The sequence below is a fragment of the Pseudogymnoascus destructans genome, assembly GCF_001641265.1.
Source record: "Pseudogymnoascus destructans isolate 20631-21 unplaced genomic scaffold scaffold_6, whole genome shotgun sequence".
NCBI lineage: Eukaryota > Fungi > Ascomycota > Leotiomycetes > Thelebolales > Thelebolaceae > Pseudogymnoascus > Pseudogymnoascus destructans.
In genome coordinates, this window is record NW_020167525.1 from 1,266,800 (window position 1) to 1,288,031 (window position 21,232).

The 21,232-nt window shown below is 46.0% G+C and overlaps 7 protein-coding genes across 7 annotated transcripts; 5 read left to right on the plus strand and 2 right to left on the minus strand.

The window, feature by feature from the left end:
• Positions 1-4,925: 4,925 nt before the first annotated feature.
• Positions 4,926-5,957, plus strand: VC83_03529 (uncharacterized protein; the record flags this gene model as incomplete). Its single annotated transcript, XM_024467175.1, has 1 exon — positions 4,926-5,957. The coding sequence occupies one exon, from the start codon at positions 4,926-4,928 to the stop codon at positions 5,955-5,957; it is 1,032 nt and encodes a 343-aa protein (XP_024325606.1).
• A 419-nt stretch (positions 5,958-6,376) lies between these two features.
• VC83_03530 (uncharacterized protein) lies at positions 6,377-7,315 on the minus strand (the record flags this gene model as incomplete). The annotated part of the gene is made up of 1 exon (XM_024467176.1): positions 6,377-7,315. The coding sequence occupies one exon, from the start codon at positions 7,313-7,315 to the stop codon at positions 6,377-6,379; it is 939 nt and encodes a 312-aa protein (XP_024325813.1).
• A 285-nt stretch (positions 7,316-7,600) lies between these two features.
• Positions 7,601-8,440, plus strand: VC83_03531 (uncharacterized protein; the record flags this gene model as incomplete). Its single annotated transcript, XM_024467177.1, has 1 exon — positions 7,601-8,440. One exon carries the CDS (start codon positions 7,601-7,603, stop codon positions 8,438-8,440), a length of 840 nt encoding a protein of 279 aa, XP_024325814.1.
• A 1,901-nt stretch (positions 8,441-10,341) lies between these two features.
• Positions 10,342-10,579, minus strand: VC83_03532 (uncharacterized protein; the record flags this gene model as incomplete). The annotated part of the gene is made up of 2 exons (XM_024467178.1): positions 10,342-10,345; positions 10,416-10,579. 2 exons carry the CDS (start codon positions 10,577-10,579, stop codon positions 10,342-10,344), a joined length of 168 nt encoding a protein of 55 aa, XP_024325815.1.
• A 3,513-nt stretch (positions 10,580-14,092) lies between these two features.
• Positions 14,093-15,739, plus strand: VC83_03533 (uncharacterized protein; the record flags this gene model as incomplete). The annotated part of the gene is made up of 1 exon (XM_024467179.1): positions 14,093-15,739. One exon carries the CDS (start codon positions 14,093-14,095, stop codon positions 15,737-15,739), a length of 1,647 nt encoding a protein of 548 aa, XP_024325816.1.
• A 1,686-nt stretch (positions 15,740-17,425) lies between these two features.
• VC83_03534 (uncharacterized protein) lies at positions 17,426-18,331 on the plus strand (the record flags this gene model as incomplete). Its single annotated transcript, XM_024467180.1, has 4 exons — positions 17,426-17,645; positions 17,693-17,763; positions 17,812-18,175; positions 18,222-18,331. The coding sequence occupies 4 exons, from the start codon at positions 17,426-17,428 to the stop codon at positions 18,329-18,331; spliced, it is 765 nt and encodes a 254-aa protein (XP_024325809.1).
• A 192-nt stretch (positions 18,332-18,523) lies between these two features.
• On the plus strand, positions 18,524-20,880 carry VC83_03535 (uncharacterized protein; the record flags this gene model as incomplete). Its single annotated transcript, XM_024467181.1, has 2 exons — positions 18,524-18,659; positions 18,704-20,880. 2 exons carry the CDS (start codon positions 18,524-18,526, stop codon positions 20,878-20,880), a joined length of 2,313 nt encoding a protein of 770 aa, XP_024325810.1.
• Positions 20,881-21,232: the final 352 nt, after the last annotated feature.

Here is a 21,232-nt window from a genome sequence, read left to right on the forward strand (position 1 = left end):
GTCGTAAGTCTGCAACTGCCCGTAGTATCATAGATCGGTTGGCAGGGACCCCGCGCTCAAGTTGGTCGTATATGAATTGACAGACCGCGGTCTCTTGCGATTGAGATAAGACTCGATTGCTACCTCCGTGGGGTAATTGAGGAGACGTAGTACTCGTAATACGACGTCGGAGTGTCTCACGGTTGACATTGAATTTATTTGCAACCCAAGCAATTGTATATGTACTTGGTTGTTTTAAGAAGAACTGTTGGGCCTCATTAAGGCGAGCAATCATAGTAGGATCGTTATTTTGAGGCATTGTAGATACTACGTTATGAAGAATACTATTATTTTTTCTATATATCAAAATAGCGGTGTACGCACATCTTGCTGTCGCACGCACAACTTGCTGTCGCCACCTACGAGCGAAGCGAGTGGGTGGAACACCGAGTAGTACCGATCTGTACTCGACTTCTCGCACCATCTTCCTTTCGTCGAGTCTTGCGAGGAATGTAATTATAAGGGATAACGCGAAAAGTATCCATTTTCAATGCCAGTGAAACGAGAGGAGTCCCACTGTCGAAAGAAAAACTGTAGAGTGAAATGTGCAGCATTGGGGCCCTCTTATAGACTCAACATAGGAGTATTCCCTTCTTGTCATTTTTGCATCCCCACCTTTGATGAGTTTCAGCGACAACAGTAGCGAATAATGCTCTTCGTATCCACTGTACCTAAGCTGGCAAATATCAAGGTTTCCCTCAATTCATCACCATCTATAGCCAGGCAAACCTGCCCAACCTCTTCAAAGCCTCGGCATGGCTTTCCGACCTCCCCATGCAGGCACCTCGTAGTTTCGAATTGTCGTGTTCTGCAGGCCCGGATACAGTACAATCACGACGTCCGTCAAGAAGGATTGGGTAATCCTTGAATAGGGGTCAAATGGCGTCGGAAATGGCGGCATCAGCTGGACCAAGTATATCGACATCCATGCAATAGGGGTATAGCAGCGTAACCCGTCCCCTGCTCCAACTATGCAGCCTTTCGGACTTTGGCACACCAGGTAATCCGAATTTAAATGTCGCCATCTCCTGCCTCGTAGATATCTTCTAGCGGCTCACATTTGTCGGTGACCCCGAACTGGGGCTGTGCATTGCGAAGCTGCTCGGCTCGAGGAGGTCAGGTAAGTCCCCAGTTGGACTAGTACCAGCACAAGCACTGCCCAACTCAAGGCAAGTCGGATGAAGCCCCAATTGGACAAGTGTCCGCATTAGCACTTTCTCAACTCGAGGCAGTTCGGAGGAAACCCCAATTAGAGAAGTGTCCGCATGAGCACCTTCTCAACTCGAGGCGGTCCGGAGGATTCCCAATTGGACTAGTATCTGCACGGGCACTGAGGCAGTTTGAAGCTCCTATTGGAGTAGAATCCACACAAGCAACCGCTCAACTCGAGGCAGGTTGGGCGAAGCCCAATTTGGAGTTGTATTCGCACTTCGCAACCCGAGGAAGGTCGGAAGCCCCAGTTGGACGGGCATCCACATGAGCACTGCCCGACTCAAGGCAGGCCACAAGAAGCCCTAGCTGAACTAGTGCGCTCGCATTAAGGCTACCTTGGAACCATTTGGAAACGAAAGGAACAGACATCAAGGGAAATAACGCAGCAAGAGACATGGCAAAAGCAGAATAACCGTGTCATGGCTGAAGCTGAGCTGTGTCGTCATGCTCATTAGAGTGCAGGTCTATGGCATTTCCGAGGGGAGAGGGCAACAGCGACCTTCATGTCTCGCTGTCTCCGTCGCCTAAATCAAGGCTGATAGCAAGGCAGAGCGAGAGGTAACTGGGGTTCTCTCGCCCAATGCAGGGCCTAGGTTTCTGGGTACGAGATGCGAATGATGAGCTATCGAAACTGCTACTATATTGCGAAACACACGAGTCAGCTGGATGGATGATGCACGTCGTGAGAAATGCGGGTCTCAAGAGGCCAGACCTACAAAGAACGAGCGAGATAAGGCCGTAGGCCGCAAGGCCTCTGCTCTGCTCGATGAGCAAGAAATGGGGGCGGTTGATCGAGAGGTGTTAAGGTGAGTTAAGGTGGAAACAGCGTTGGCTTTATATTTGGGGTAACGCTAGCGTCGGCGGGTACGATGCGTTCAAGCAGCGAGGGCGCTAGAGCGGCCACGTAGGCTTAGCGGCGCTTTCCCTGTTGCAGCCTCCCTAGTTTCCTAATGCAGAATCGCCGACATGTATATAGCTATAGTTTGATAAATATTATATGGTTACGTTAATTTAATAGTTATTAATTAATATAGTTAACATTTGCATAACGTTATTATTTTATATTTTTATATTTAAGTTAACGTACATGTATAGCGAAAGCGCCAAACAAGCGAAAGCGCCAAAATTATCTACCCTCACGACAAACATTGCGATAAATCTACCACAACATTAGAAATCAATTGAAACTACTCGGAGTCCTCTTCCTCAGAGGTGTCTATTACAATCTGACACGTGCGCGCATTGTGCCCAGTCTCACCACACTTGCCACAGCGACGGGCACGGGTTTCTTCCCTTGGCTTCCGACCACGGCTTGCCCTTATTTCCTGCTCTACCTGCTGCACAACATCCCTCTCATCCTGTAGCTCTTGCGCCCCTTGTTGACTAAGTGATCCTCCTTGCTGTAGTCGTGTTTTCCTAGCTCTCCGGCGCTTGCTTAGTACTTCATTTGCCTGTCGTAGGTTTTGGTTCTCTCCCTTTAGCAGTGCTAATTGATGCATTATTTGCGATGCACCCTTTGTAAACTGGTCAACAGCTGCATAGATTGAGGTTGGAGAGCTATTTTGATGGCGTGAAATCCGAGTTTTAATAAATGTAGACTGTGACATAGCTTCAATTGGGTTGTTTGGTGTCTGAGAAACCCAAGGTTGAGCAGTACCTGGGCGGGAGCTTGGAGGCGTTGGTGTCCTTAACTTAAGATCAAGTGTAGATATCACTCTCTCAGGGTCAAATGGAAGAAGCCCTGCCCCTCGGAACCCGCCTCGAATGTTACTTTCCGTCATTGTAGTGTTAAATGCAGCGTGGAAGGCAGGAAAGAAGTCATCCTTTGTAATATGAGAAATATGAGCCTGCATCATATCTTCAATTTGCCGACCATAGGCCTGCTTTAACGGGCCGAAACAGCCAACATCAAGTGGCTGGAGTAGATGAGAAGAGTGAGCAGGCATACAAAGCGTAATAATGTTGTGTTCCTTGCAGTACTCCTCAAACTCATCTGAGTGGTGGCTCTCATGACCATCAAGGACTAACAAGCGATAACCACCAACACTCCGGGCCTTTGTATGCTTCTCAAAGTGCTGAATCCAATCCATGCCTCTCTCGTTTGTAGTCCAGCCATTTTCAGTAACAGAAATCACCCAATCGCTTGAAAATCCACTATTCTCATACCAAGATGTAAGGTGGTTTTTGCCTGCAACAATGATAAATGGTGGTACTGCCCAACCTTGAGAACTAACGCCTTGGATTACTGTAACCCATTCCCGATTACCAGGCTGTACCTTCTTTGCTTTTGCCCGCCCGTCTGAGCTTGTTACAACCATAGCAGTTGAGATAACGCCCATCATAAACCCAGTCTCATCAAAGTTGTAGATATCTGCTTCATCGATACCATATTTCGCAATTGTGTTACGCACAAGCTCAAACCAGCCATTAATAACTTCTGGATCTTCGCACTTAGCCCTCTGGTAGTCGTATTTGCGCTGAAAGCGTGTCTGGAGCTCTACACGCCGCTTAACAAAGTTTGAAGCCCAACGCGACCCAACGCGTGACGCGTCGCATGTTGCAAGTAGTCGACTTGCCATATCTTCAACAACAGACAGCCGAGGAGGAAACCCTTTGGCAGCTAGGTCGAGTATATACTGAACAAGGATGGACTCCTCTAGGTTAGTTAATTTCCGTGAGTTGGCTTGGATATCGCGTCGTGAAGGTACACCTTCTAGACGACGACCTAGCTTGCGGTGGTCCACAGAATAGATCCTAGCAGCAACTCGAAGGCGTAACTTTGGGTCGCTTTGCATAGCCTGGATAGCTAGCACTAATTGGCTTTCATCGTTTTTATGGGGCATGTTTTGTTGTTGAGGAATTTAACATTTAGTTGGGGGGTTTGGTCACCGCATCATTTTGGCGCTTTCGCTTGTTTGGCGCTTTCGCTATACATGTACGTTATACTAAGTGTTTAAATATGATAGCGCGTGCCAAGCGTAACTAAGCTATGTCACGGATGCAACCCGGTTTGTTTGGAAGAGCTGCTGCATCAACATTATCCTCCTTTATATTCATTATATAACTGAGCCAGAACAAGGTTTGGTGAGGACTACCCTTATATACTCGTGGGATTATACTCGATTCGTGTTCGTATTCACCCAACTCTTTCAGCCACAGTCCCTGATCTGCCACAGCCTTGCCAAGTGTCACGTAAGCGAATTACATCATAGAAACGTGGGAGGTATTAATCCCCATGGCGACCATGCATGGATTTGCGCCGTACAACCGCACAAGGCTAATGACGATCTCCCGCATCGTAGTGGGGCCTCAAAGCTTAGATAATGACTCTGTTCCGGATAGTAGGGTCTTCCATATTGATGAAGTTGATATAATAGATCTATCTACAATATCTATACTATATTACCCCGCATAGGTTGGGCATCATTCGCAGTTGGGCCGGCCCATTCGCGAATAGGCCGGCCTGCTCGCGGAGGTTCATATTCGTGGTTGGGCTGGCCCATTCGCGAATATGAATTATTCGCGACTGGGCCGGAACACATATAATGTTCACACGTGATACCTACTGACATTGTCGCGCCTCGTTGACTTTGAACTTCGAGTTTGCAACCCGTCGCAACCACAACGGCAATGTTCTCACTCATTCATCTTAGTTGCTCGGAAGCATACTCGCTATGATGTTCTTACCAACCGCAACGCTCACTCTTATCTGGCGAGGTATAGCTAGGTTGCTACGCTTTAACGAACAATCTGTCGCCTTTATTCCCAAAACCTACGAACAACAATCTATCGACTCAATCCCCAAAATCTACGAAGAGCAATCTGTCGACTTCATTCCCAGAACCTACGAAGAAGATATAAGGAAGAGAGGAGTGGAGCCGGCAGCTCGTTCGCTCAGACTTGTGTACCATTCCGCTCACCGCGAATGGCATGTCAAGGTTACCTTTAAAGGCACGCTTCAAGCGGTCCAGACAAGCACTTTTGCGTCAAAACCTGAACGGCGAACACAACTCGTGAACCTCTGCCTCTGTATTGACTTTGACCGCCTGGAGCTCCTAGACGACACAGTCACCGAGCTTATCATTACATACCAGCAAGGTGCGACCACTACCACTCGATCATGCCAGACGATACATTTCAAGTCAACGCCAGACATAGAATCAGAGTACGCCTCTATTGCCAACCGACTATGTGTTATCATACGAAAAGACCCATACCGTGTACGATTTCCAACGTTCGAAAATACCGTCGATCCTATTCACACAAGAGACTTGTCGCAAATAACCAAAACACAAGAGTTTAGCATGGGCGTCTGTAAGGCATGCGTGAATAGTGATGAGACTACATATGTATACAAGGAAGTGGACAGGCCCCTATATGAACCAAGAGATACTAACGTGCTGGAACAAGAGTTGCATAACTTGAAACTATTGCGTGGCATTGAAGGTGTCGCGCAACTCGTTGCTGCTGTTGTTTCCGGGAATCCGTACCAAACTATAAAAACCAGTAAAGTGGATAATCAGACTGTCTTGCGGGGGATTTTACTTGAGTATCATTCGAATGGCACGTTGGAGGATGTACTACGGTCGCAAACGAAGAAACGTCCCTGGCGTCAATGGGCTCTTCAACTCACTGATACACTCAGCAAACTTCACGCATACTGTAATGGTAATTTTGGGATTATCACGGGGCAAATATTTGAATAGATGTACACTCTAAGGTTTTACAACTTGAAGGATGAAATCACACTTCGATGAAGTCACACTTCTTTTATTACTAATTTATAGGTCCTGCATTTCTGGATTGTCTGAAAAAGGGGCCGTTGGTGGATAGGTATGGGCTGCCTGTGGTGTAACCAAACACTTCACGGAGGCACGCTTCTAGTTGTCCTCTCATATTTTCTGGGTAATCTGTGTTTTTCAAGAACAGATCAATGAATAAATGATATGCACCTCGAATTTTATTTTTGACAAATCGTCCAAACATGCAGGAATATTCGTGTCAGTCATCAATCCATTCTTTCTCCAACTACCTCCGCCCCTAGTCGTGAGGGAGGCTCTTGCAATTCTACCCTTGTCCAGTAGTGTGGTAATATAGGACCCAAGTGTCCAACATGTCACGAAGCTTAGTCGGAATAGTAATAGTCGTAATCGCAATCGTTGATGATGTCCCTACAGCTAGTGGGACCGTCATCATACCAACCGTCGCTCGCATCGAAATCCCAGTCGTCGCATTCATTGAAGTAGTCACGGGGAGGAGGGACGTAATTCCACTCATCCAAAGTCTTATTCTGATCGTCACTCCATGGAGCCACTGCCCTATCTGGGCCGTGGGGTTGGTACTCCAGTTTCTGAGACTCCGCGACACGCTTTTTAGTTTCTTCCTTGACTAAGTCCTGCCACCGAAAGGCCCGCATTTTCCAGAATCTATCCCGTAGCTCGGGGAGATACTGGACATCACCGACACAATAAGCAATAATCTCTTCGGGGATTGGGCGCTGATTGAAAACCTCACACGAACCGCCATGTTCAACCTTAAACAGTCGTTCCCCTTTTTCCTTTGCCAGCTTCCAGTTGACTAAGTCACTACCATATAAGGAAGCGTTTTTCTCAACACACTTGGCCAGACCGCTCAGGAATTTTCTGGACCTTGTATCCATCCTCGTAGCACTCTCCATAAGCTGAACATCCTCCACTCCCTGTAGCCTCACGCCGAAATGCGTAAATAAGGCGTCTGAATCGTTGCGAACGTCGAAGATGACTTTTGGGATCTTGTCGTCTTGCAGGATATCCTTCAGGGTCTTCTGTTTTACACCGGCAGTATTGAACGCATGTGTACCTAGCAAATGCACATCGAAGAGGTAGACGCGTCTAGTCGGTATTCCCGTGTCGATCATAAGAGTGAGGATGGAAAGGGAACCCTCACGGCAGAGGTCTACACCTTCGAGATCGATGTACATGGTCGGCGAGTATGGGACTGGCGGTGCATGGCGGAAGACTAGCCAGTCTACCAAGTCGCCGATTTGCTCTGTCGTGTTGATAATCTCTGTTTGGATGTCCTTCATATTGATTCTGACGGAGTCATAAAAATGTCAGCGTGCAGATGTGGTCGCGGGGTTTCAGCATTTGGCGCAGTCGTGCAGGAGAATAGCTTCGCCCTCAAGAACGTTTTCTCGTTATCATTCCGACCAGAGTGGTGGAACCGGGCAACCTGACAACGAGTGTTCTGATTGCCTACATTGTTTTGGTCAGCCGACCGATGACATAAGCTGTTGTGTTACCTTGACGGCTCAACCAGTTCCCCGCTTCAAGTTCTTGTCATCACCTCCGTCTTTGATCACCCCACCACGATGACAGTGAATTTTTTCAGCTTCACCCCGGAGATCCGGCTTAAGATCTACTCAGAGCTTCTTGTCCTTTCCGAGCCCATTATTTTCGTGGCAGACTATGGCCCTCCGTCACCGCCCCTGATTCGATCCAGTAGAGTCGGTTTGTATCCGGCGCTCCTCCGCATCAACAAGCAGGCGCATGGGGAAGCTAGTCCCCTTCTCTACTCAAACAATTGCTTTCAATTTCCTAACGTTTATAATCGGGCACTGTCCGCCACAGATAGTGCTCACATCGCCCCATTCCTTCGACAAATCGGATCTTACGCAAGCCTTGTTCGCCACATCTGCATTCCCTTCCCTACATTTGGCGATTACCGGCATGAGAGAGCTAGGCTTCACGAAGCACACATCGAAAATCTAGCACTTATCCGAAATACCTGTACACACATCGCTACTCTCGAATTATTGCTTCAACTAGATCGTATGAGCTATGCGTTCAGCGATTCGCTTTTCGCAACAAAAGCGCTAGATTTGCTCGGCACGCAATTTGAGACCATCTTGTCGCTGAAAAAGATCATTGTCAATTTACAGATATATGGCAGTGAGGATCTAAGCGATTTGACGAAGATGATGCACGATCGTACGTGGACTGTCGAGATTACAATACTCCCACCAAAGGTTTGGATCAGTAATAACGAACGGGTCGAATTTGATAACGAGGAGGATTGTGAAGCGTATAATAACGAACAGCTCGTCCTCGATATGCGGAGAGAGCGAAACCAAGAGGACGAGCGGTGGAAGGAGGAATATGACAGGAGGAGAAATGATCCTTATTGGAAGAATGATTCAGACTACGATTAAACAGACTTGTCGCTTCCACGGAGACGATGGTTTATTCTGTATATTGCAGAACACGAAGCACCGGTGAACGTTATGGATATACTCAGCATATACCTTTGTGCACGGGTAGGAGATACTTCATTGCTAATTCCTTCCATTGCGCAGTAAAAGTATATCAAAAACTAACTGTAGCATAGCAACTATTCGCAAGGCCTGCCTCATCCGACCAACAATACAATAACGATTCTATAAGCCCGCCGCAACAATCTATCCTCCATAACCTGCGCCTATACATCAGCGCCACTGGTGCAGTCATCCGCGCCAGTTCTGGCTGTGGCTCTGGCTCTGGCTCATCTGCTTCTGGTACAGCACTCTTACGCTTCCGACTACCTTTTCCCTTGCCATTTTTTACCTCTTTCGCAGCATGCGCTACTTCTGGCTCTAGCACTTGCTCACCTGTCTCTAGCGCCTTACGCTTTCGACCGCGTTTTCCCTTGCCTTTTATAATGTCTTTCACAGCACGGTCTGCTCGTGCCTTCACTATATCCCCATAGCTCATCACCCTCGCCGTCCCTACCACTGTTGACCTGGTGGATCGGCGAACTTTGACCTCGTTGCTTATTATGGTCAAGACTTGATTTTGATCCCGGAGAAGGGCATTTTTGGCGAATGGCATTTGGGCGGCGTTAGCAAGCTTCTGTACATGCCTTTGTTGGCGCTGTGTACTTGATTGATCCTGTTTGATCAGATTATGGAGCGACATAAGAGCCTCTGCTGACACTGGAGTCACAGGCGAGTTTAGCACTTCGTCTTGAAGACAAGAACCCACCTCATCAGCATGTGGAATGGTTAATTGAGCGAGGGGCTTCAGAATAGATTTGAGCACCCTGTCTGGGTTGAATGGAAACAGACCACTTGCAGCCCATGCAGCAGTGATATTTCTTTTCGTGAACGCCTTATCCCTTGCAGGGCTGTACAGGGATGTGAAATGCTCCTTGCCGATTGTATTTGTAACCCAATATAGTCGTTCAGCTTCGTCGCGATACGCCGCCTTCAAGGGGGCAAAGACTCCGACGTCACAGGGCTGGAGCTTGTGAGAGGTATGAGACGGGAGACGACATAAGATTATGTTGTTTTCGAAACAAAACTCTAACATTTCTAGGGTTTCGTGGGTCCCAAAGCCGTCGCAGATGAGCACCCGTGGTTTCCCGTTCGCCTGTTCTTTGGTTTGGGGATCGAACACACGCGTGAGCCACTCCAAGCTAATCTTGGAGTCGGTGTACCCAGATTCGGACCATGCATAGTGCCATCCAGGGGTGGGGAACGTGGTCCAGTTGCTTCGATGGGTAGTAGCTGGCCAAATAATCAATGGCAACAAGGACCTACCGTTTGCACTTATACACTCGATGGCAGTGACCATCGTTCGCTTGACGCCCGCGCCTCTATAGCCCCGCGAATCGTCCTTACGTACAAGGACTTTGACAGAGCCAAGCAGTTGGACCCCGGATCACGTGCCATAAGATCTAAACACTGGTGTGACCCTATTCTCACACAATGGTGCGACGGCACACCAGATAAATATATATGTAGAACTATAGACATAGTCTCTGAATAATCACACTTGTATCCTCAGTTCAGAGCTTCAACTAAGAATGCATAACATGACTCCCGTCTCGTCTGTATTATACACATTTTCCGACAGAATGGTCGGATCTTTTACTACATTCTCAATCACCTCAAACCAGCTTATAACCTTATTATAGATATTATTGTCGTGACGTTTCTAGTCCATCGCCCTCAGTCTCTTTGCTTTGAGTGCTGGATGACGCTTTACAAAGCCTTGAGGCCAGTTCTTGCCTGAGGCTTGATCGCCTTATCTGTCGTGGAACGTTGGCGGGCGATACTAAATGCTAGTGAACGTATTAACTTTATTCGCACATGATTTCCGAGATCAGATGTTAGTTTCAGATGCTTTTCAAGGGCTTTCTCTTCTGACGGAGTGAGGTATAGTTGACCTTCGGCCTTCGCTTCGTTCGAGGGTCGCCCATGGTCACGGTGGTAGACGGTAGTGAGAGGGACATCTTTACGCTTTGAAAAAGCATCGTATGTCTCTCCCGGCAGAAAGCCCTCAGTAAGGGCTTTACTGGCGCGGTCGTTCATTGCTTACTTACTGGTGAATATGAAGATAGTGACAGGAACACTTCAGTGGCAGATCAGCCCAGAGCGAAAGCAGGCACTTTCGCTCATGGAAAGTTCCAGAAGAAGACCTACAGTTCAGCCTCGCCAATCAGCCACACGCGGGTGTGGCTGATAAAACCTTGCCACATGATGACATAAGCGAGCTCACATCGGAAGACGTGGGGGTCAATTTACGCTAACCGAAAACCACTAGTCTCTTCGACTTCAGGTATTAATTTCCGGGCAAAAGTTTTATATACCCGGTAAGTTCATAAATAAGTTTTATATACCATGCCGATTCTTACTAAGCAGGAAACCACTCAACGTGCTCGGCGCGTTGCCTTCCCCCCTCGCGTTGCCTCCCTCGCCGTTGCTCCCCCTCGCCGTTGCTCCCCCTCGCCGTTGCTCCCCCTCGCCGTCGCCCTCCTCGCTGTCCCAGCTGACTCGTTAGCCGCTGCCCTCACTGAGGCACTCGACGACTCGGCGAGCGGTCAGGGACCACGGTGGACTGCTCCCCCTGGGAGCAGTCGTGGCGCGCGTACCAGACTTGGTAGGCAGCTGCTGCTCCACCTGTGGGGAGCCTGGGCATAACGCCCGGAGCTGCCGACGGCCTCATGAATGAGGCCGTCGAAAGGAGCGACAGCGAGGGGGCGACGGCGAGGGGGGCTACGGGGGGCTACGTGGGGGGGGGATTGGGGGGTTTTTACTAGTCGCAGGGGGTTTCATATTATGTAGGGTATATAAAACTTATCACGTCAAATGCAGGGTATATAAAACTTTTGCCCTTAATTTCCATGGCAACCACGGATGAGTTTGCCCCGCACTGCCACCACATGGCTGATGACGATGTCCCGCGTAGTTATGTGGGTTTAAGAGCTCGGGTACAACCCTTTTATATGTTTTGGGAATAATAACAGCTTAGTGGTGGAGCTATAGGGGGGAAAGTCAGTTTCGCAACAAATGTAAACCCTCTGCAAATTAGGCGCGACAGTAGCAACGCAAACATAATTTTCTTAAAGGAGCAGTCTAGGGTGCTCAGGAGTAGCTGTAGAATATAATATATACTGCAATGTAAAAGATATTGATAAGTGTGTGGGATTTGAGATGCCCGAAGTCAAAGTACCTATCATTTTTTTCGGCACATAGGGATGGACGTTATCATCTTCTCAAAAATCAACTAGGGCACAAGATTAGGCAGCTGGAACATAAAAGGGAAACCGGTTTTCCAAGCGACTGTATAGTAAGTTAAGTTATGTTTTCTAGTGCAAAGTCATGAGACTGTTTGCTTGTAAAACTTGAGCGTGAAGTGTAGAATTGGCAAGAATCGGCTCCGCTCTGTGATGACAACTAGGACCGGTACCTTTAGAGTACAAACCGGACAGGCGTGCACAGCCACACTTGTCTGGAATGGACCCTGCTAAAAATCATTAAGTAAAACACAAGCGATGCTCAATTCGCCTTCTAGTTATCTAGAACAAGTATAAGAAGTTAGTGTCATACTGACATTCGTTGCACTCAGTTTGCTATCAAACTCAAGAGCAAACTTGGAAATCTCCTCCTCAAACCTACAAGTCACTATACATATTTTGGCTTATCACACCAACAACAAGAGCAATACTACTCAACGATTGCTACAACCATCTATGATTCATTACACGTCATCGCTCCTTAGTTACTGGGCCGATATTACCACATAGCATATCTCTACAACCCTCTATGATTCATTACATGACATCACTCATACTACCACATGACATATCTCTACCAACTAGAGGCCTAGGAGCATGAACGATAGCTCTAAAAGCTCCTACGAACCTCTATGACTCATTACATGTCATCGCTCTTTAGTTACCCACCAGATTGGTTAAGTTATGACATAATTTGTCTATGACATAATTTGTCTATAGGGGTACTCTGACCTTGGACCTCCTTTTACTTCCTATAGGCTACGAACCTAAGAGATGGTTCTATGGGATTCTCTTACGTCGACTACAGTTACCAAGCCTGGTAATCATGGAAAGTCTTGGAAAATGAGAGAACTACACTCCTTTAGCATAAATAGGATTGCCCTTTCCTTAAGAAAGGGCAAGCAGACAATACAGTAAATCGACTATCACATACTTCCACGTCTTTTCCAAGCTTCCAAGCATTCATCTTGTTACTCCTTGTTTCTGAAAAGTCAGTGAGGTGTTAACCTCTGACTTACCCCTGAGTTCCCAGACTCAACATTTGTTGCAACTTGTCTGAACCACTTCACTACATCACACACCTGATTGCTGCGTTGTGGAATAGTCTAAGCTACGACCCTTTGGCTCTGTTTTCTAAGACAGTGTGTTGTCTTAGTAAATTCATCCCTTCCTTGGGTGGCTAGATTCTCACATCTGGTGCACCCACCATTACAGTTAGGTTTAATATAGGAAGCCAATTATGCTCTGTATCATTTAAGGGTGCCAATTATGGCACAAGCCACCGTATAGATTATATACACTGTGTGATAATAAATTGTAAGGATCTATAGCGCAAAATGATAATGGTTTGTGGATGCGTCGTATTTAACTGGATATCGAAAATTGCCTCTAACGGCCATGGATCGAGCACGGAAGAACTATCAGTTTCTGAATGGAGGAGTAGGTTTAATTGGTCTGGGGCACCATCACCACCAGAGAGAAGGAGTCTAAGCACCAGATGCTATGATTTAGCAACTCCGGGGAGAGAGATTATTATGGAACCAAGCGCTAACTCACGACTTTACACTCTAGAGATAATTGATCAAATAATTAACTAGGCCTCCATTTAAGCCCTTAGTTTGAGAAATATAACATTTCAGCTAGTGCTGCCCAAAGGAACACGTGAGACCACATAGAGACTTGCCTAACCCCTGACCCAACAACAACGCTGCTGTGAGGCCCTGAAGTGCTCGACCCCAACTGACTCGGTTTAGCCGTTGCGGTCCCGCAAAGGCCTGTAGTCATGCACTTGTTAGTGGAAGTATTGTTTATCAGTAGTGTCCGACTACTCCCAAATAGTAGCGGGGTATTGAAAGAGGTGCTAGAGGGCTGGGATGATAGTAAGCTTGAATGAGAGACTGTATTTGCGCTTGAAGATCCAGTTTGTAAACCTCCAACGGACATAGTTGAGTTTGAAGGAATGATAGTGATAGCTGCGTGATGGCTCGTCATTGGTATGGAATTTGAGCTAGCGTGGCTATTATCATGAATTTCTATCGTCGCTTCTGCTTGTAATCCAATACAGCTATGAGTAGTAACAGATTGAGTGAAGCCGGAAGTGAACATGTTGATGGACATAATTGCGCTTGCCAATCACCTCACGACAATCGCTCCCCATCTTATAAAAACTATAACTAGTGTACAACGAAAGCCAATATTTGCTCATGCACAGTCTGAAATTGGCTTATTGCAAATATAAAAGACCATTTGCCTTCCCTCTTAGACCCAAATATATCTGGTCTATGCTTGGATCATATGCAAATTAAACATGGATTCACTCGTCTCCGATTATACTAAGAAGATAGAGCTAGAGGGTAAAAGTTCTAGAACTTCCAAGGCAGAGCTTGAAAGTCTAGAAATGAAAATATTGGAAACCTCTACAATCGTGTATAATAGCAAGAAAGAGAACGAACCACTCGAACTAAAAGGTACCACGCTAGAACAATTTCGCTTAGGTGTAGAAGCCGGGGTCAGGGCAGAAATTGCCCAAAAAAATGCAGCTATAGAGGAAGCTGCTGAAGCAAAAAAAGTAAAAGCAAAGGCTGCTAGGGAAGAAAAAGCAGCTGAAAAAGCTGAAAAGGAAGCTAGGGAAAAGGAAGCAGCTGAAGCTAAAGAAAAGGCAGCTAAAGAAGCAGAAGAAGCTACAAAGGCAAAGGCAGCTGAAGCTAAAGCAAAGGCAGCTAAGGAAGCAGAAGAAGCTACAAAGGCCGCAGAAGAGAAGGCAGCAAAAAAGGCCAAAGAAGAGGCTGAAAAAAAGCCCAAGGAAGAAGAGGAAGAAGAGGAAGAAGAAAAGGAAGAGCCGCCTTCTGATGACGACAATGACGACATAGTTAATAGACTTCGACATGGGGAGACTATTAGCAAACTAAAGGAGGATATTTCTATATCAGTAGAAGTTCTCTTGTCAAAACATGAGCATGTTGTTGGCCACAAGAAAGGGTTTGGAACACCAGTTATTGTTCTTAATAAAGAATTTCCCCAAGCAAGAATTTGCAGAATCAGGAAGGACATTGGACATGACAAGAGTAGTCCCAACATTATGCTACGGAGACGTGGGGGCGAGCTAAAACCTAACTCTGAGGAGAAATGGGCGGTTGACGACCTTGATGCTGTTAAACTGATAGCAATAGATGTCCCAGATGATTATAAATCATCTCCGGTAAATCGAGTCAAGCTAATTCCTAAGATGACGGGTACAGAAAAAGATGAATTCAAGGCACTTAATATGAAAATTCTGACACAACCAGATGTACAACTCTACTGCGAATGGAAGGAGCCGTTAATATTAGACAACGGTAACTTAGTTTTCTCAAGTTGGGAAAGTAGGGCAACGTGTCGTCTTATTTGGAAGAAGAATGCGGATAATTACTTGCTTTATGTGGCCAGATTGATCGAAGGTTGGTATCAAAAGGTTTCTGGTGGGCAGTATAAAGATGAACCAATGCCGACTATTGAGATATTTCGGGCAGGAAGTTCAATGACGCCGGGATCGGACGCGACACCTACACCTAAGAATACAGCTGGGCGCGAAAAAACACCTGGGTCGCAAAAGCGTTCTAGCAAAAAAACGGAGAAATCGCGACGGTCGAAATCGCCTTCAATACGCCTGGGGAGGAAGTCTCGGCAGGGTACACGACATAGGTCTTCGCAACTTCAGAGCACAGAAGGAGAAGACGATGATTCAGACAAGGATTCAGACAAGGATTCAGACAAGGATTCAGATGATTCAGACAAGGATTCAGATGATTCGGACGAGGATTCAGACGAAGCAGAGCTGGGACGTCGAGAAGAACTATTTCTGAAAATCGAGGGGAAATACCGGACTAAAAATAAGATAGCGCCAAAGGCTAAACTAACGGCTACACAATACGACGCTGTAGAGGCCAAATATAAAAGAGCTCTCAATACAATTTAATGGGAAGGTTTTGTTTTTGCTTTCATGTTTTTCAGAGTTTCAAGGACCTTAGGTTTATTCTTTCCTTTTTGTTTTAGTCTAATCATCTACACTCTTTCAATCTCCTAGGCTAACTCTGGCTTCCATTAATTCGCTGGAATATGTCATCAACGCCTTTAAATTGGTTACTTCATTAATTTTTGTTAGTTTAAGTTGTTGAAGCCTCTGACAAGTTTTGGTCATAACTACTAATACGAGCCCTGCTATCGCCCTTGCTGCCCTATTAGAATACCGAAGTTTGTAGCTTAGATAGTGTTTAATTAGTCCTCTAGCCTATTAATATCAAAATTTGCTTCTAAAATCCATGCAACTCCTAAGCTCTGCTACAAAGAAGACCTTGACATATAAGTTTAGCGGCTTGTTCTGGCTCTACCAGCCGGCATCCTGCATTGTAAGCCACGCGCACTTTTTGGCTCCTCTATCCTAATTTAATGTATAACTAAATGCAAATCGTAGGTGTGGCTTGCTACCAATCAGCAATAGGCAGCGCTCTCGGCTTATTAACACTGGCATACTATAAGAGTACAAGTACGACGCCTAGTATCTTTGCTATCAAACCTACATCTTCCCAATCATGCACATCACTTTAGCATAAGCCATCGCCTTGGGAGGCTTCCTCCTCATCCCAGTTCTTATGAATCTGCTTCCTATTCTCCCAGTTGTTATACCACCTAGATGGCGCTCTGTGCATAAGGGGATTAGGTACCTAACATATCCTTACTATATCTACCGGCATCGATTTATAGGCCCGTGGACAAGAGCAGACATTATTATCCACCTTGTATACATAGTTGCCAACTCCTTCTGCCTTGTGTTCCAACCTCCCGTTCCGACCATTATGCAGGCTGGTCTACGAGCTGGTAGCCTCTCACTAATAAACTTGATTCCCTTATTTCTAGGCCCACATATAAGTTTTCTTGCTGATATCTTTGGTGTCTCATTGACTGCCTTTCGCGCATTACATCGCTCCGCTGGGCTAATGTCATGCGCAATGGTGATTTTCCATGCAGTTTTCATGGTTCTGTCACCTAGGAGGTTCATATTACGCGGTGTGAAGAGAATTTCTGCAGTAGTTGTAAGTCTGCCTTGATGCTTAAGTGCCGTGTTGCTTACTGTATGTAATAGGGCGGGTCCTCTCTTGTCTTGATTACTTTACTGTCTTGGTATCCTCTCCGCAGGCGGTGTTACGAGATCTTTCTCTGGTTGCACCATACACTAGCAGCTGTACTTGTTGTCTCTGCTCTGCTGCATGTCCCGTCAGAATTGGTTCTATACATCTACATCAGCCTAGGGATCTATGCGACAACCCTAACAGCTGAAGCGCTGCTTTTAGTACGCCGCAATGGAGTATTCATAGGAATATTCACGAATACTAGGTGGGGAAAATTGCCTAGAGTTGGAGAGATATTCAAATATCCAGTTGGCGAAAATTCAGATGGCTACAAAAATCCGGTCCAGTTTATAATACACTGCCCGAAGCCATTGCAAATAGATGCGGGACAATACATTAATATCTGGGTTGGCTCTCTTGGAATTATGCAGACCCATCCATTTGTAGTAGCCTCCTGGACAGGTAACCAGCAGACAAAGTTAATGCTCATCATTGAACCTCGCCGTGGTTGGACTAAACGGCTCCAGTCGAAGGCAATGGATGTGAGCGGGCAGACTATGGGACTAGGAAGGGTCCTATTCACTGGGCCACATGGTGCTTCCATACCAGTGGGAGATTACGAGTACCTCTTCATGGTCGCAAGTGGTTATGGCATTGTAGCACAGTTGCCACTTTTAGAGCGACTGGTACACGGTGTACTTGCCCGCGAAGCTCGAGCCCTTCGAATTCGCCTCGTTTGGGAATTTGAAGACACAGGTGAGTCTGACTTACAAATTGGTTACTTGTCTAACTCTATATAATAGATCTCTACGACGCAGTGGTTCCCATACTTAACTGGGTCTTGTATGAGGCTCAGAAACTAGGCAAGAACTGCGTATGTTTAAAAGTATGCCTATACGTATTGTCTTACTAAGTCTGCTAGGCACTTACAATTTCACTCTACTCAACGCAATTGGTCCTCCTTAATAAACTCAGCCAAAGAGCAATGGTATATGACACGCATATCCCACTTGAAGGAGCATTCGACGCTGAAATAGCGCCGATGGACGCTAGAAAAATGGGAGAAAATGAAGCCGCACAAAGAGCAGCAGAGGAAAGAGCTCAGGAAATAGGAAGGGGACGAGAAGAAATTATGGAAGAAATTATGAAGAAGAGAGTAGGGAAGGTTGGAAGATGGCAAGGCAACATCACGAATGAGGCTCAAGATGTTCAACAACCAGACGAGAAAATTGACGAGTTAGAAACCTTACCCCTGTGTACGAAATCACCTAGAATGCTTATTACAGGTAAGTCTGCAATGCCATAAGGCAGCTTTTTGCTTACAGCATATAGTATCTGCGTCGACAAAGATTCGCGATGAGCTGAGATTGATTCTACATAGTTCTCTTAGCAAAGACATTACTCTAACGGAGCTAGATTATCAGCCATCAGATAAGAACTAGAGTCTCTGCAAAATTGTGATCTATATTAGAGTAGGGCTATTTTTGAAGCCGTAAATTCTACAATGAGGAGCCAAAACGGGCTGCGGGCATTAGTTAGTAATAATTACCATAAGACAACTTCAGACTTCCCATTATTTTTAGACTTCTCATTATAATCCCATAATTCCACTACCGCTAAAAACCAAAAGAAACATGGTATTGGAAGTTGACCTCGGCTCCGTAGCAGATTATGTGGCGCATGTAGAGCTGCGTCCATTAATAGATGCATTTCGCCAGAGAAAGAGAATTGTAATCATTGTGGGAGCTGGAATCTCAGCATCCGCAGGAAGTAGGTAGCCCCTCCCTTCTATCTAGAGTCATTAATCAATGTAGTCGCTACATTCCAAGATTTGCCAGTGAAAGGCAGAGACGTGTTTAGCATGAACTCATATAATGACGATGCTTCTACAACGCTTCTTAACGAGACAATGTGCAGAATGTACAGCAGTATAAGATCTGCAAGCCCAACTCAGTTTCACCACGTTATTGAAGAGCTTGCTAAAGAAGGCCGCTTGCATCGTTTGTACACTCAAAATATTGACGGATTAGACACGCAGCTACCGTCCCTCGGAACTAAAATACCACTGCCAGAAACGAAGCCATGGCCGACAACGATTCAGCTACATGGAGACCTAAGGACTGTTAAATGTCAAGGGAATCCAACACATCTAGGTTCGTTTAACCCAGAACTTTTCAAGAAGGGAGCTCTGCCATGTTGCGCTATATGCAAAAACAATGAAGGAGAAAGAACCAGGCATATTCCTCTCATGAGACCTAGAGTTTGGCTCTATGATGACTATAACTATGCAGATACGACAGCTATTGCCATGGTTAGTGCCTCAGATCTCAGGTCAAAACCCGATGCGGTGATTGTTGTAGGAACTGCACTTAAAGTCGAGTCAAGAAGAAATTTTGCAATAGATATGTGCGCAGCAGTTCGAAAATGCGGTGGTTTAAGTGCCTGGATTAACCTTGAGCCTCCTTCACAACCACTTAAATGCTTCGACATAGTCGTAAAAGGCGACTCTGACACCATAGCAATGCATGTGTCTAGCTGGTGGTTGAAGGATTGTCCTAATATTATAAACAACGCAAACATAAAGTACCTACAAGATAAGTACAAGCTGTTCATTGCAAGGTCAACAGAGGAAGCTCGTAGGCTTTTGGAGCAGGACCAGAAGAGGGATCCGACAGCACTTGGCACGACGCAGAACATACTTCTTGATTCTGGGGAGGCAGCAAAATTGATTACCTTTAAAGCCATCAATCACAATGCTAAGAAGGCAACTCCAGTGTTGCCTCATAAGACCCTACGTACACAAGCACCCTCATCTATAGTCCCGCCTAAAACTTCGTCTGCATCCTCTATAATCCCACCATTATGGCAGTCTACTTCGTCCATAGTCCCTCATTTGTTATCATCTGCATCTCAGAGCCAAGCCGCACAAGCGTCAGCATCTAAGGTCTCACATAAACCAGTTTCTGCACCCATCGCTTCACTTGCACAAGCATCTGCATCTAACGTCTCACTTATCTCCGCATCCCAGGCCTCACAATTACCGACGTCTGTCTTATCAAGTGCGCTGTACCCTTTTACGACGACTCCGGCCCATAGTGGTCTAGAAATCGTACCAAAAATTACACCTGGTTGGGAGTTAGAAACCTCAAAGAGGCTAGATAGTGTTATTGTCCGGGGAATCAAAGTTAAGAACCACCGAAGTTCGTCAGTCCTTACAACAATTACGAACTTAGGTTATGAGGTTAATATAGCTTCGTCACTTTGGCGTCTTAAACATGGAGAATACCTTGATGATGAGGTTATCAATGCGTATATTGAACTTCTTCAGAGGTCTAATCTCCCTCACGGTCAAGGTATCCAAACCACCTTTATCTTAAGAATGGTGTTAGAAAGGCCATGGAAACCTTTTATAAAGCTGACGGACACAGGAAAGTATTCTATATTTATTCCTATTAATCATGCTTTCCATTGGACTTTTGCTGTTATTAAATCGCAGGAGAAGGGCGCCATTGTGCAGTGGGGATACTTCAATAGCCTTGGCGGGGAACCACCCCAAGTATTTTTAGACTGGATTGGTAATTGGTTTCCCAAAAAGCAAAGGGTTCCAGCATTACCAAATCCCAAGCAAAACAACGAAGTTGATTGCAGTTTGTTTGTCCTCCTCGGTATTCGCCTTATGGCTTCAGGGAAGCCACATCTGTCTAACCAGCAGGCCATAGCGATCATACCCGAATTTAGGAAGAGAGTCCTAGCAGAGCTCTTAGCTTTATGTCTCGATCCGTCTAGCGCCCAACTTGAAGAGTTCAAACAAAGAGAGGCGCTCGTTGACAGGCGCTCGTTGACAGCCCTCTCTCTCAAGAAAAAACCTCTTAAAGGCAAGAAGAATATGTCAGCAAGTTTATTTGTGTCCCTATCTCCTCCCATCCTTATAGAATCAGACACTTCAGATGATCTTAACGAATCCGAACATGAGGTGGATCTTCAGGTTTAGCCACTCTCAACTTCCAGGGAGAGCCCAGCTCAGCCAGCTGATTTGTTTGGAGAAGAGGTATGCATAGTCAAGACACTAAGAGAGGCTGTCATCACTCAACGAGCTTTACAAAAATGCCAGGATAATTTAGAAATTAAGAGCATCAAGCTTCATCATTTGTGGACTATGATTAGCGCAGAGAAGCGGGCTCTAAGACAACATCATATACACTACGAGTTTTCTCGTCAGTTCTGGGCTGAGATGGAAAAAATGAACAGGACTCCACATCAACGCGGCCCAGTGCCTAAGACAACAATCTCTCGGGTGATGAAGGAGCTTGCAATTACTGATATGAATAACTGGAAATTCGTCT